At 42.9% G+C, this 15,845-nt stretch overlaps 1 protein-coding gene across 1 annotated transcript in view; it reads left to right on the top strand.

Annotated features, from left to right (window-relative positions):
* The window catches only part of CFAP263 (cilia and flagella associated protein 263), a 31,037-nt gene extending 15,195 nt beyond the window's left edge, over positions 1-15,842 (top strand). Inside the window, exons 7-8 of the mRNA XM_055552306.1 lie at positions 3,208-3,315; positions 15,579-15,842. Coding sequence (XP_055408281.1) covers positions 3,208-3,315; positions 15,579-15,794 — 324 coding nt within the window. The 3' untranslated portion in view covers positions 15,795-15,842. The remainder of the gene's footprint in view (positions 1-3,207; positions 3,316-15,578) is intronic.
* Positions 15,843-15,845: the final 3 nt, after the last annotated feature.

Below are 15,845 nucleotides of genomic sequence, written 5' to 3' on the forward strand. Positions count from 1 at the left end.
TGTCACTTCAGTTGTGTCCAACTCTTTGCAACCCCATGGACTGCAGCCTACCAGGCTCCTCTGTCCATGGGATTTTCCAGGCAAGAGTACTGGAGTGGGTTGCCATTGCCTTCTCTGGCCATATCTCGTAAAATCCCCCAAATGTCTCTATAACCCTGACTATGTGTTAAAACCAGTTGAGGAGCTCCCCCCCCTTTTTTTTTTTAAAAAAAAAAACATAGACACACTAATTCAACCCCGACCAATTGAATTAAGAGGTGAGAGCCATACATTTTTTTTAACTCCCCAGATGATTTTTATGCACTGTGAGCTTTAAGAACCAGCCACAATTAGGGCTCTATTTAATTTAGTCTGTAATAAGCACTTCCCTGGGGCTTGGCTCAGTGTTAAAGAACCCGCCTGCCAATGCAGGAGACTTGGGCTCGATCCCTGTCTTAACAGGGAAGATGCCCTGGAGAAGGAAATGGCAAACCACTCCAGTATTCTAGCCTGGGAGATCCCATGGACAGAAGAGCCTGGTGGGCTACAATCCATGGAATTGTAAGACAGTCAGACACAACTGAGCAAATAAACAACGGTAAGTACTTCCCTGCTTAAAACTCTGCAAAGGAAATCATCTTAGCTATAAATTAAAAAAAAACACACCTACTAAATAATTCCTTATCTACACAGAACTGTTTTTGGTGAAAAAGAGGCAATATTGACAATTAAGCAGGGACTGTGGGCATGAGCATGGCCTGTCCCTGGCAGACCAGGCGGTCTGGTCACTCTGCTGGCAACTGTCTGATGCAGTGGCCCATCTATCCTGCCCACTGGCCTGGGAGACAAGGGTGGTTTTTACAGAAGAACATTTGCAACTGATTTTGATAGAGAACACTCCCTTTGACACCCAGTTAAGTAAAATTGATTTCTCCCCTAGAAATTTCATTCTTCTCATTTGTAGACCAGTATCCCAAAATATTATACTTAATTATTTCATTTTGAATTTTATCAATAAAACAATTGTGGCAGTTTGTTTTCTTCTCTTGTTAATATAATTATACAGTATCCTCAATTTTGCCTCTTGGCCTGCAAAGCCTGAAATATTTCCCATCTAACCTTTTACAGAACAAGGTTGCTGACCCTTGGCCTAGTGCCTTGGTGGCAACAGCAGCCATGGACTTAGGTAGCTCACAAGTAAACTTCATTTGGTCCACACGGTGTCATTTAAAAATGTGAATTCGAATGTGTTTATATTAGGCTTATGTTTGTTCATTGTTTTCCTTTTACAAATGAAAAACCTGAGGCTGAAAGAGAAAGAGTAATTGCGGGATTCAAGCCACATGCTGTGATGGAGCTGGGGCTCCTAGTCCAGTGCATGTCCCGCCTTACCCACTGCCTTCCGCTGGCAAAGTGTGTGTAGACAAGGTCATGCTCACATTCTGAAATTCTTGTGTCCAGCTAGAGAGCTGCGAGGTATGTGGTTACACCACACTGGACCTTGATCTGATCCTGAGGAATCAACTAAGTGGCCCAGGGCCAGTCAGGTCTTGTGGGGAAAAGTCAGGGCTTTAGAGTGGAGCTACTGGCTATAAAATACTAATACGACAGCCAGGCCCAGGTCTTGAGCTCCAGAACGCGTAGTGCAGATTGATGGTGATACCCAAGCAGCTGGAACACAGGCCGTGGTGGGCAGGATGGGAGCCATTCTGGTCAGAATCCCAGGGGCTAGGGTGCCTGTCAGCCTGTTGAGAATAACAGCAAGCAGATGGTGAAGCTGGGAGGAGACGCCTACAGGGGACCTAAGGTGACACAGCCTGAAGCTGAGAGAGACAGTTTGACTTTTCTGTATCTCAGTTCTCAGGTCTCCTGGGGAAAGCAGGGCCCAGCACTGGTGAGTTGTAGAGTCAGGCCTCACCTGCGTTTGAATGGGGACTCCACTGGGAACCATGGGCCAATGCTTCCCCTCTCAGAAGCAGGTTTTTGTGACTGCCCACCAGGACAGAGCTTGACTGGTCAGTGATGTGGCCCTAGCACTGAGGACAATGGCAAAGCAGGTGCTCAGTCAGAATTGTCAAAAAACTGCTAAAAATCCAGGTGTATGTTTATGGATGGATGGGCAACAGGTTGGCTCATTTTCATTTTAATGTCAAACACCCAAGTGTGAGACGTCATTAAAAATATGTAGAATGGGACTTCCCTGGTGGTCTAGTAGCTAAGACTCCTTGCTCCCAATACAGGGACCTGGGATCAATCCCTGGTCAGAGAACTAGATCCCACATGCTGCTGCAGCTAAAGAACAAAGATCCTGCATGCCACATCTAAGACTCAGCACAACCAAATAAACACATATTTCTAAAATAATAAAAAAATATGTAGAATAATTTGCCTCTATTACTAAATATATGAGAACCTGTGGCACACTAGGCCCAGGGCTAAGTGCTGAGGGTTTAGCCGTGAAGGAGACAGACACAGTGTCTTGTCTTCTGTGAGTTTTATGAGTGAGTCTCAGTCAAGGGAGCCCCTTGGGGCATCCCTGGTGGCTCCATGGTAGCGAGTCTGCCTGCCGTTGCAGGAGACATGGGCTGGATTCCTGGTCTGGGAAGACCTCACATGTGAGATCTCACATGCTCACAGTAGCATCCACCTCTTTGTCCAAATGATGGTGGTCATATGCCATGTGCTGTCCGTGTGTCAGGCACTGTGCTCAACACTTTACCAGGATTTGTCTCTGTTAAGCCTTTCCTGGTGGCTCAGACAGTAAAGGATCCACCTGCAATGCAGGAGACCCAGGTTTGATCCCTGGGTTGAGAAGATCCCCTAGAGAAGGAAATGGGAACCCACAATAGTATTCTTGCCTGGAGAATTCCATGGACATAGGAGCCTGGAGGGCTATAGTCCATGGGGTCACAAAGAGTCAGATACGACTGAGTGACTAAGCACCACAACCCTACAAAGCAGTCAGCCCAAGTCTAGAGAGGTTCTCTTAGTAAACGGTGGGGTGGGATTTGGGTCTAGGTGTGTCTGGGTGCTTTGCAGGTGAGAAGCCTCCCAAGGTCCTCTCCTCCCCTGCCTCTTAGGCACCAGGATTCTGAAAATCTGGAGTCATAAGAAGGACAGACCCAAGTTCCTGGATGGCCCTGCTATTCTGCTGAATAAAGAGTTGTCTGTCTCTTTTTCCTGTGGCGATCATCTTTGCTCAAGACTTCCCGTGTTGTTATATTGCAGAGCAAGCTACACCAGGCCATGCAAATGTCCCTCAATCTGACCAAGGAGTTCTTGCTGAGAAAAGAGTTACTTGAAAAAATTGAAAAAGAAACCCTACAAGCAGAGGAGGTAGGCAAGGGTAAAACTCTTTATAGTGTTTTTCTCCTTCTGTCAACAAGGACTTTGAGTCAGCCACCTTGGTTTTTGTCTAGAAAAGCCTAGATCAGAAAAATCAAAATAGTTCTGGGCCATCAGAGGAGAAAGCTCCTAGTCCGTGGTGTTGGCATTTTAATTACTGCTGGGTTAGAATCTAGAGGCAGAAATCATCTAGAAACCACAGAGTCCAAATCACCCTTGAGAATTCCTTAAGTGATTCATAAGGTACCAAATTCAAAGTATAGTGTGTTCAATCTGGCAAAAAAAATGTACAATGCATGTAATAATGTAACCAATATAAGAAAAAGAACACACAGCAAATGATAACGTTCTATGCAAAGGAGAGAAAGCTTTTTAAACATGGAACTCTCACTTGGTATGATGGCTGCTCAGATGGTAGACTTGTGACCTCTGTCCCAGTGCACCCCAGGGCCTGTGGTCACCATGCGAACATCTGAGCTCCCTCCATCTGCATGGGGGTTGAGTAATCTCAGTATTTTGCTGAGCACATAGAGTTGAATTCCCACAACCTAAATGCACCTGGGATTCTCAAAAGGGACTTTGGGGGGGGAAGATGGGGGACAATGAGCCCTGGACTTGTATTCTGAAGGCCTGGCATCAAGTTTGGTGTTGCCTTGAATAAGCCTTTGAAGTAGACAGATGTCAGTTTCCGCATCCAGGCAAAAGGTGTCACAGCCTTTGTTGCGGTGATCAGACAGGGTGCTTTGTCAACCTCTTACAACCATCCACCTGTTCAGTTATTACTGTCATTGTCTCAAATGAGTCTGAAGTGTCCCCGACACTGCCTACAACAGTCCCGAAGCCACAGGATTACTACATCTGACTCAGTTTTGCCATGGCGTCCGCATCGTATTCTTGGTGGAGAGCCTGAATCCTTTGGGGAAAAAAAAGAAAAGCTGGTTTCAGTACAGAGTGGCCTGTAACAAAATCAAAGCAAAGATCTGGGTGTTCTCTCTATGCGGAATTCCTGTGGTCCTTCTTTGTTTGGGTTGATACTCCTTAGATGACAAGTAAAATGTGAGATCAATCTTTAAAAGCTGGCGTTAACTACTTAGTATATTTTCATTTTCTTAACTTTAAAAAAAAAACAGTTCAATTGGGATTTAATTCATGTATCAAATAATGTATCAATTTAAAGTGTAGATTCAAGTGGCTTATAGTATATTCCCAGAGTTGCATAACCATCAGCTTGAATATTTTAGAACATTTTCATCACCTCAGAAAGAAACCCCGGATCCACTAGATGTCCTTCATTTTACCTCACCTCATGCCCACCCGCCAACCACTCACTCACTCACTTTAGTCGCTCAGTCGTGTCTGACTCTTTGTGACCCCATGGACTGCAGCACGCCAGGGCTCCCTGTCCATCACCAACTCCCGGAGTCTACCCAAACTCATGTCCATGGAGTCAGTGATGCCATCTAACCATCTCATCCTCTGCCATCCCCTTCTCCGCCTGCCCTCAATCTTTCCCAGCATCAGGGTCTTTTCAAATGAGTCAGCTTTTTGCATCAGGTGGCCAAAGATTTGGAGTTTCAGCTTCAACATCAGTCCTTCCAATGAACACCTAGGACTGATCTCCTTTAGGATGGAATGGTTGGATCTCCTTGCAGTCCAAGGGACTCTCAAGAGTCTTCTCCAACACCAAAAGTTCAAAAGCATCAATTCTTCAGTGCTCAGCTTTCTTTATAGCCCAACTCTCACAACTATACATGACTACTGGAAAAACCATAGGCTTGACTAGACGGACCTTTGTTGGCAAAGGTCCAACTATACTATCTAGGTTGGTCATAACTTTCCTTCCAAGGAGTAAGTGTCTTTTAATTTTGTGACTGCAGTCACTACCTGCAGTGATTTTGGAGCCCCCCAAAATAAAGTCAGCCACTGTTTCCTCATCTATTTGCCATGAAGTGATGGGATCGGATGCCATGATCTTAGTTTTCTGAATGTTGAGCTTTAAGCTAACTTTTTCACTCTCCACTTTCACTTTCATCAAGAGGCTCTTTGGTTCTTCACTTTCTGCCATAAGGGTGGTGTCATCTGCATATCTGAAATTATTGATATTTCTCCCAGCAATCTTGATTCCGGCTTGTGCTTCATCCAGCCCAGCATTTCTCATGATGTACTCTGCATATAAGTTAAATGAGCAGGGTGACAATATACAGCCTTGACATACTCCTTTCCCAATTTGGAACCAGTCCGTTGTTCCATGTCCAGTTCTAACTGTTGCTTCCTGGCCTGGATATAGATTTCTCAGGAGGCAGGTCAGGTGGTCTGGTATTCCCATCTCTTTCAGAATTTTCCACAGTTTATTGTGATCCACACAGTCAAAGGCTTTGGCATAATCCATAAAGCAGAAATAGATGTTTTTCTGGAATTCTCTTACTTTTTCGATGATCCAACGGATGTTGGCAATTTGATCTCCGGTTCCTCTCCCATTTCTAAAAACCAGCTTGAACATCTGGAAGTTCACAGTTCACGTATTGCTGAAGCCTAGCTTGGAGAATTTTGAGCATTACTTTGCTAGCGTGTGCTGCTGCTGCTGCTGCTGCTAAGTCACTTCAGTTGTATGCGAATCTGTGCAACCCCTTAGACGGAAGCCCACCAGGCTCCTCCGTCCCCGGGATTCTCCAGGCAAGAATACTGGAGTGTGTTGCCATTTCCTTCTCCAGCTAGTGTGTGAGATGAGTGCAATTGTGCGGTAGTTTGAGCATTCTTTGGCATTGCTTTTGTTTGGGATTGGAATGAAAACTGACTTTTTCCAGTGCCATGGCCACTGCTGAGTTTTCCAAATTTGGGGGCATATTGAGTGCAGCACTTTCACAGCATGATCTTTTAGGATTTGAAATAGCTCAACTGGAATTCCATCACCGCCACTAGCTTTGTTTGTAGTGATGTTTCCTAAGGCCCACTTGACTTCACATTCCAGGATGTCTGGCTCTAGGTCAGTGATCACACCATCGTGATTATCTGGGTCATGAAGATCTTTTTTGTACAGTTCTGTGTATTCTTGCCTCTTAATATCCTCTTAATATCTTCTGCTTCTGTTAGGTAGCCACAGGTGACTACTAATCAGCTTAGTGTCTCTGTGAATTGGCCTTTTCTCATAGGGTCTTCCGGAGAAGCCAATGGCAAGCCACTCCAGTACTCTTGCCTAGAAAATCCCATGGACAGAGGAGCCTGGTAGGCTGCAGTCCATGGGGTCTCTACAAGTCAGACACGACTGAAGCAACTTAGCAGCAGCAGCAGCATAGGGTCTTCCCAGGTGGCTCTAGTGGTAAACAACCTGCTTGCCAATGCAGGAGACGTAAGAGGCATGGGTTTGGTCCTTGGGTTGGGAAGATCCCCTGGTGGAGGGCATGACAACCCACTCCAGTATTCTTGCTTGGAGAATCCCATGGACAGAGGAACCTGGTGAGTCCATTGGGTTACAAAGAGTCGGACACAATTGGAGAGACTTAGCATGCCCATATGCTGCATTGCAGACATATTCTTTACCACTGAGCCACCAGGGAAGCCCCATATATATAGTACCTCTATGTTTAACATTTACAGAAACTGCCAAGCTGTTTTGCAAACCGGCTGCTCCATTTTACATTCCCATCAAAAATGGATGTGTGAGGGTTCCAATTTCTGTACATCTTCACCAACACTTGTTATTTTCAGGTGTTTTCTTCAATGCTTTGCAATAGGTGGGAAGTGGTATTGATTTGAATTTCTTTATGACTAATGACATTGAGCATCTTTTCATATGCTTTTTGGCTACATGTCTGTCTTTCTTGGAAAAATGTCTATTCAAGACCTTTGCCCAGGTTTTTTTTTTTTAGATTTATTTATTTAATTTATTTTTGGCTGCACTGGATCTTTGTTGCTGCATGGGCTTTCTCTGGTTGTGGCGAGCGTGGGTTACTCTTCAAGGATTTCTAATTGCAATGGCTTCTCTTGTTACAGAGCATAGCCTCTAGGTCCATGGGCTTCAGCGGCTTCAGAATGTGGGCTCAGTAGCTGCTGCTTACGGACTCTAGAGCACAGGCTCAGCAGTTGTGGTGCATGAGCTTAGTTGCCCCTTGGCATATGGAATCTTCCCAGACCAGGGGTCACCCCCCTGTCCCCTGCATTGGCAGGAGGATTCTTATCCTCTGTACCACCAGGGAAGTTCCCTCCTTGAGTTTCTTTATCATCTTCATGATAGCTGCTTTGAAGACTTTGCCAAGCCCTTCTTCTGGATTCTCTGAAAAGCAGTTTATGTTGCCTCTTTTTATCCCTGTGTGGATCACATGTCCTTGTTTCTTTCCTATCTCATAATTTTTCTTGCAAACTGGACATTTTAGATAATGTATTTTAGCAACAATATCTTGGTCTTGTTATTGTTTTTGCTTGTTGTTTAGTGATCTGGCTACACTATTCAATAAAGTCTCTCTCTCTCCTGCTGTTAGTAGCCTCTGATGTGGCTCCTCAGAGGGTACAGCCTCGCTCATGGATTCTATCTCCCTGACAACCAGGGTGATTTCAGCTGAGTTCTCTTTGACTCTTCCATCTTCCAGCTAAACCTCTCGCTGGTCTGCCTCTATTGGTGCCACACCTAGCTGTTAGCCTCCGTTCATTTCTAGCTGATGGCTCTACTGCCTTAACACCCTGAGACGTTAATTGCTCCACATTCTTGATCTAATTAACATCAGGCTTGATCACAGGGGCAAAGCATTGCCAGTCATTGAGGCTTGCTTTAACCCCATATTTGTTGTTTCAACTCTTTGTGACCCCATGGGCTGCAGCACGCCAAGCTTCCCTGTCCTTTACTATCTCCTGGAGTTTGCTCAAACTCATGTTCATTGAGTCAGTGATGCCATCCAACCATCTCATCCTCTGTCACCCCCTTCTCCTCCTGCTCTCAATCTTTCTCAGCATCAGGGTCTTTTCCAATGAGTCAGCTCTTCGTATCAGGTGGCCAAATTATTGGAGCTTCAGCATCAGTCCTTCCAATGAATATTCAGGGTTGGATTCCTCTAGGAATGGCAGACTTGATCTCCTTGAGTCCAAGAGACTCTCAGGAAAGCTCTTCTTAATTGTCTCTTTCCCTGGTTAAGTTAAAGATCTAACTGATCTACTTTTTGCTTGTTGCTACTTCTATGGAACTATCAGATCGATCTTAACCACTCACCCCAAAGACCTCCACTGTTTCCCACAAAGTCCTTAGGCATGATCTCCCCACACTGTTCCAAGTAAAGTTCATTTCTTAGGCCACAGTCCGGAGCTCTTTGTTTTACAGCCTCTCCCCTGCACCATTGCCCTGGAGCCAGGCATGGGAACAGTGGCCTGCCTTTCCTGTAGTTTCACCCTGCTCTTCAAGTGGGGTGCTGGGTGAGATTGCAGTCCCTGCTCTTCTGAACATACCCCTCATAGCTAGTACTTAATGCTTTAGTTCGTCATTATATTCATCTCTGGTATTCTCTAATCATCATCCTCACAAGAGTGTCCACTGATGGTTCTGAATATATTTTTAGGTCTCCCCACAGTCGTGTGTCCTGCTCTAGACAGATAGTAGGTATGCACTGTACACTTCCTGACAAATTTTTACTGCATTCTGAAAACAAGTTAATAAAAAATTAATTTTATTAGGTTGCCTTAAACTGAATTAAAATAGCACTTCTCAAACCAGAAGAATACAATCAATAACTGGGGATCTTGTTACAAGCAGATTCCGATTGGATAGATGACCTGAGACTCTGCATTTTCACCTAGTTCCCAGGTGATGCCAGTGTCAGAAGATGGTGATTCTTTTGTGAAGCAAGGAATCAAAATAACATACTAGGTTAGGTAGAGTCAACATCATAAGAATGTTAGTTCTATTTAAGTTGATCTGTGAGATAACAGTATTCCAATTAAAATAACAAAAGTTTTTGAAAGGTTTAAATAAACTGACTCAAAAATTCTTTTGGAAAAATAAGAAAATTAAAATTCTTAATAAGGAGAAGACTAGCCTTACCAGATACTGAGACATGTCATGAGGTTACAGTATTTAAAACAGGACCATAAAAAAAAAAAAAGACCATGAATAGACTAGAAGATCAAAGAAAAAAATATAAGCCAATTTATATAAGTATACATTAATATTGATGCATTTAGTTTATGATAAAAGTGACATTGTAATAAAAGACAACAGATTATTCAGTTAGTAACAATTAACTTGGAACTTATATGTAATGGTGAAATTAATCCAGTCATATCATAAATTTAAATGTAAATAATAAAGCCATTAAAGTCCTAAATTTATATAGTGGGAACATTTTTATTATGATCTTGGAATGGGGAAGACATTTAAAATATAAAGCCCATAAACCATGAAATCAATAAAGTCAACTATATAAAAATAAAAATTTTTCTGCATGATAAAAACCCATCATAAGTAAGGCCAAAAGATAAGTAACTGGGAAAATGTTGTATCTAACATCACAAGGAGCTAATTTTCTTAAAACGTAAATACATTTTAGAAATTAATAGGAAAAATCCAACAAAAAGTAGGAAAAATAGGCCAAAGACTTAAACAGTTTGTAAAAAAGCTAAAAAATCTCGAACATATTAAAAATGTTCCTCTTCACCCATAAGGGTCAGAAAAAGTAAAGCTATAATGAGGTACCATTTTTCCTCCATTAAACTAACAAAGATGAAATAGTAAGATTGTGTTGAGAGAACAGGGAAAACAGGCAGTCTCAAACACTGCTGCAGAAGTATATTGGCTTGATCATTATAATAGAAGGCAAGTTAGCACCGTAAATTGTGTACACTCACATGCTTAGGACAGAGTTTCTCAACCTAGACACTACCGACATTTTGGGTCAGATACTTCTTTGTTGTGGGGTCTGTCCTGTGCATGGTAGGGTATTCAGTAGCATCCCTGACCTCAGCCTACTAGATCCCAGTAGCACTCCCCTAACTATGACAAGCGAAAGTGTCTCCAGGCATCGCCAAATGTCTCCTGCGGGCAAATAGCTTCTGGTTGAGAACCACTGCCTTAGAATAAGCAATTTCACTTTCAGTAGCTTATCCTACTGATATATTTGCATTTTTACAAAATGATGTATACCCCGAAGATTTGTAATCACAGCACTGTTTGTTGTAACAAGAGATGGAGAAGCTAAGTGACTGTGGGTGGGGACTTGTTAAATTATGGTGCATCCATACAATGGAAAATTATGCAGCTATTTAAAAAGAGTAAATTCTTTATGTGCTGATACAGAAGATTCTTCAAGATTTGTTGAGGGGAAGAAAAAAGTTGGATAAATAAAAGTGAATAGAGATCCCCATAAAGCACCCTGTCGGGAGCGGTGCACTCTGGAGTGGGTGCTCCTAAATCTCACTTGTTTAATCCAAGAAGAAAACCTTCCTTTGCTTTTGAAGTGAATGCATTCTCATTCTATTGGCTCCAACAACCCCAGGCAGGAGGACCCTTGTTGGGGCCCCACTCGAAAAGCTCAGCAAAGGTGTCTAGGATAAGGAGCTCTCAGAACTAGAAGATCCAGTCCTCTTTCTTCCGGTCCTACAAAACCACCACTAAGGTTTGGGATTTTGGAATGGGTGATGGTGACTTCACGGCTTCTTCAGCTTCTCAAGTGTGACGGTGCCAGAGATTATCTTGTACAGAGATTGTACCTCCCAGCTTCCCTACTGGGAGAGAAACAAGTGTGGAAATGAGCAGCAGAAGTGCCTCTTCTACGATCTAGAAGAGATCTAAGCTGATGCTTCTGGAGAAATCTCTTAGAGATAAAAGCCGGCAGAGTTGAGACTGTATACCCAGCTGGAGACCAGCTTCATGCTAGATGAACTTCACCGCAGAGTGTCTCCCCTGGAGTGTTGCTGTTCATGGGGAGCAGATTTGAATCTTTTTACCAACTACCTGGAGATTTGCTTGAGAAGCTTCTGAGTCTCAGTTTTAAGATGGAGGAGAAAAGAAAAGGAGTAATCTTTAAGAAAGACTGATCAACAAGCACTAGTATATTATTGCTGGTCTGTGCTTAGTCGTTCAGTTGTGTCTGACTCTTTGCAATGCCATGGACTGTAGCCCGCCAGGCTCCTCTGTCCATGTGATTCTCCAGGCAAGAATACTAGAGTGGGTTGCCATGCCCTCCTCCAGGGGATTTTTCCATCCCAGGGGTCGAACCCAGGTCTCCCCCATTGCAGGCGGATTCTTTACCGTCTGAGCCATCAGGGAAGCCTAAGGATACTGGAGTGGGTAGCCTATCCCTTCTCCTGGAGAACTTCCTGACACAGGAATCGAACCAGGATCTCCTGCATTGCAGGTGGGTTCTTTTACCAGTTGAGCTACTGGGGAAGCCCAGTATATTATTGAGGCCAATAAAGACCTGCTTGGTCCCTAGGGCAGGTGAAACAATGCCATCCACTGGCCGGTTCCCCACACCGCAAAATGTCTCCAGGGGGTGCATTTGCTGAGTTTATTATTTCAAAGTATCCCAGTGATCCCAGATTTAGTATGAGGCTCCCCCAGAGATGCCAATTCCTTTTAGGACAATGTTGTATATTTTAATTTTGTTTTCCCCCAGATTTCTACTTATTGTACCAAAACCAAATTAATTCCAAAAAGGGAAGGGGTTCTTTGGCTCTTGCTTTACCCATGCAGCATACATTTTCGTTATTCCTTCCTTTCTGGTCCTCATCGGTGTGCAGACATGTTTATATTGCTGAAGGTGTATTGAATTGATACATTGATGTATTGAATTGATACAACTTTGTATGATCATTATTCTTAAAATTTACTGAGGGCAGAAAGTGAAGAGGAACTAAAAAGCCTCTTGATGAAAGTGAAAGAGGAGAGTGAAAAAGTTGGCTTTAAGCTCAACATTCAGAAAACTAAGATCATGGCACCTGGTCCCATCACTTCATGGCAAATAGATGGGGAAACAGTGGAAACAGTGTCAGACTTTATTTTGGGGGGCTCCAAAATCACTGCAGATGGCGATTGCAGCCATGAAATTAAAAGACACTTACTCCTTGGAAGGAAAGTTATGACCAATCTAGATAGCATATTCAAAAGCAGAGACATTAACTTTGCCAACAAAGGTCCATCTAGTCAAGGCTATGGTTTTTCCAGTAGTCATGTGTGGATGTGAGTGTTGGACTGTGAAGAAAGCTGAGCGCCGAAGAATTGATGCTTTTAAACTGTGGTGTTGGAGAAGACTCTTGAGAGTCCCTTGGACTGCAAGGAGATCCAACCAGTCCATTCTAAAGGAGATCGGTCCTGGGTGTTCTTTGGAAGGAATGATGCTAAAGCTGAAACTCCAGTACTTTGGCTACCTCATGCGAAGAGTTGATTCATTGGAAAAGACTGATGCTGGGAGGGATTGGGGGCAGTAGGAGAAGGGGACGACAGAGGATGAGATGGCTGGATGGCATCACCGACTCGATGGATCTGAGTTTGAATTAACTCCAGGAGTTGGTGATGGACAGGGAGGCCTGGCATGCTGCAGTTCATGGGGTCACAAAGAGTCGGACACGACTGAGTGACTGAACTGAACTGAACTGACTGTGTACCATACCCTATGCTAAGAGCTGACAGCCACTTTAGAGTTTCATTGGATTCTCATAACCATTATGTAGGTTATCTGACTAGTCTTGTTTTCTAGATGAAGAAACTGAGGCTCAAAGCAGATATTCACAACCATCTACTTTAACATTGAGAAAGTCTGGAATTTGGTAGCAGGTGTTTGAGAGTGATAAAATTTGTGAGATTTCTGTGCAAATCACTTAATGTTTCTGAGTCTCGGATAGTGATTCCTTCCTACCTCCTGGGATCACTGAAAACTGAAAGGAGATGTGTATGTGAAGGTGCTTGATAAACTGCAGGCTTTATTATAGTTCTAAACAATGATTTATACCCCTTCATTAATAATCTTCCTGTTATTATATTTTTAAAAAGTGAATAGAATTGGCTACTCTTTGGGTCAAAAAAGGTAAAATATAGAGATTTCTATCCATGCAAACATATCAAGATTGCCAGGAGAAATATCAACAACCTCAGATATGCAGATGAAACCACCCTTATGGCAGAAAGCGAAGAAAAACTAAAGAGCCTCTTGATGAAAGTGAAAGAGGAGAGAAAAACTTGGCTTAAAACTCAATATTCAGAAAACTAAGATCATGGCATCTGGTCCCATCACTTCATGGCAAATAGACGGGGAAACAATGGAAACAGTGACAGACTGTTTTTGGGGGGTGGAGCGCTTAAAAATCACTGCAGATGGTGATTGCAGCCATGAAATTAAAAGATGCTTGCTCCTTGGAAGAAAAGCTATGACCAACATAGACGGCATATTAAAAAGCGAGACATTACTTTGCCGATAAAGGTCCATTTAGTCAAGGGTGTGGTTTTTCCAGTGGTCATGTATGGATGTGAGAGTTGGCCTGTAAAGAAAGCTGAGTGCAGAAGAATTGATGCTTTTGAACTGTGGTGTTGGAGAAGACTCTTGAGAGTCCCTTGGACTGCAAGGAGATCCAACCAGTCCATCCTAAAGGATATCAGTCCTGAGTGTTCAATGGAAGGACTGATGTTGAAGCTGAAACTCCAATACTTTGGCCACCTGATGCGAAGAACTGACTCAGTGGAAAAGACCCTGATGCTGGAAAAGATTGAAAGCGGGATAAGGGGATGACAGAGGATGAGATGGTTGGATGGCATCACTGACTCAATGGACATGAGTTTGAGCGAGCTCTGGGAGTTGGTGATGGACGGGGAAGCCTGGTGTACTGCAGTCCATGGGGTTGCAAAGATCTGGACACGACTGAGTGACTGAACTGAACTGAGAGATTTCTTGAAGGATACAGGAAACCTAAAAGCAGTATATGCTTCTTGGAAGGGGACCTGTGTGGCTGGGGACAAGGGATAGGATGGGAGCTTGTCATTGTGTACATTTTTTTTTTTTTGTTAGTGATCAGTTCATTTCTCTTTTCAAATCATATTTTCTGAATATATTTTATATGCTGGTGAATGACCTCAGGAATAGAGAATCTATTAGGTAAAATTCCACTGTGTAGCAGCAATTATTATTTTTTTTTTATTTTATTTTTTAACTTCACAGTATTGTATTTTTATACCATTTGGATTGAATGTGTTGCCTATTCAAAACAATTGTTAAAAGGACGATGCTAATTCAAAATCCACTCAAGGAAAAGACTAGTTAATTTTACTATATAATAATTAAAAAAAATAAAATTTAAAAAGACAGATTCCTCAAAAAAACTTAATGATCATATGATCCAGCAAGTTGTCTTCGAGGTATATACCCCAAATAATTTGGAAGCAGGAACTTGAACAACAGGTATTTGTACACCCAGGTTTATAGTGGCATTATTTACAATAGCTGAAATATAGAAGCAATTCAAGTGTCCATTGACAGACGGATGAATAACCAAAATGAGCTGTACATACATGTAAAAGAATTTTACTCATCCTTAGAAAGGAAAAAATTGTGACATGCTACAAAATGGATGAACTCTGAAGACATTTACGCTAAGTGAAATTAGACAGTCATGCAGGAGCAACTATTGTATGATTCCACTTATATCTAGAGTAGTCAGATTCATAGAGAATGGGGGAAGGAATCCCCTAGCAGTCCAAGGAACTAAGCTCACTTAAGCCACACAGTGAGACCAAAAAAAAATTTTTTTTAATTCATAGAGACATAAAATAGAATGGTAGTTGTCAGGGCCTGTTGAGGAAGGGTATGGGAAGTTAAGTGTTTAATAGATACCGAGATTCAGTTGGGGAAAATGAAAAACTTCTGCAGACAGATTGTGATGAAGGCTGCAAAACAATTCGAGAATACTGAATGCCACAGAGCTGTACATTTAAAAATGGTTAAAACCGGCAATTTTATGTTATGTATATTTTGCAAAAAAAAAAAAAAGCCCCTAAGCAATCAAAAGTAAAGCACATTCCTTAATAAAAGAAGGAAAGGAAGAAGGAAAAAAGGAAGGGAGGAAGAAAGACTGTATAGACTGCACTTAGTGTTTCTGAACTGGACAAACATGTCAGGATCTGTAAAAAGTCAGAATCTTGTGATTTCATCCACTCCTTTGAAAATGTAAACGTTATTTTTAGAACGACATTGAAAGTAGGCGGGGGGGAGTTGCCAGGGCCAGTAAGTCCTAGGAGGCTGGAACTGCCAAGGGAGCCCACAGTCTAATTGGTCCCTTCCCCCACCCAGGACCGGGCCAAGGCCCTGGCTCTGAACAAGCAGCTCCGGAAGCAGCTGTCTGAGTTCCGAGCTCCACAGGTGATGATGTACATCCGGGAGAAGATCCGCAACGGGGACCTGGAGAAGACCATCAGGATGTGGGAGAGGAAAGTGGAGATCGCAGAGGTGAGTCTCAAGACCCCCCAATGTCTTATGCACTGCCCCCACCCCCCATCTTTTGTTTAGGATTTTGTATTCTGAGCTAAGAATGCAGGCGTTTGGAAGTGTAGTCTGTGA

This window comes from Bubalus kerabau, chromosome 17 (genome assembly GCF_029407905.1).
Source record: "Bubalus kerabau isolate K-KA32 ecotype Philippines breed swamp buffalo chromosome 17, PCC_UOA_SB_1v2, whole genome shotgun sequence".
Classification (NCBI taxonomy): domain Eukaryota; kingdom Metazoa; phylum Chordata; class Mammalia; order Artiodactyla; family Bovidae; genus Bubalus; species Bubalus kerabau.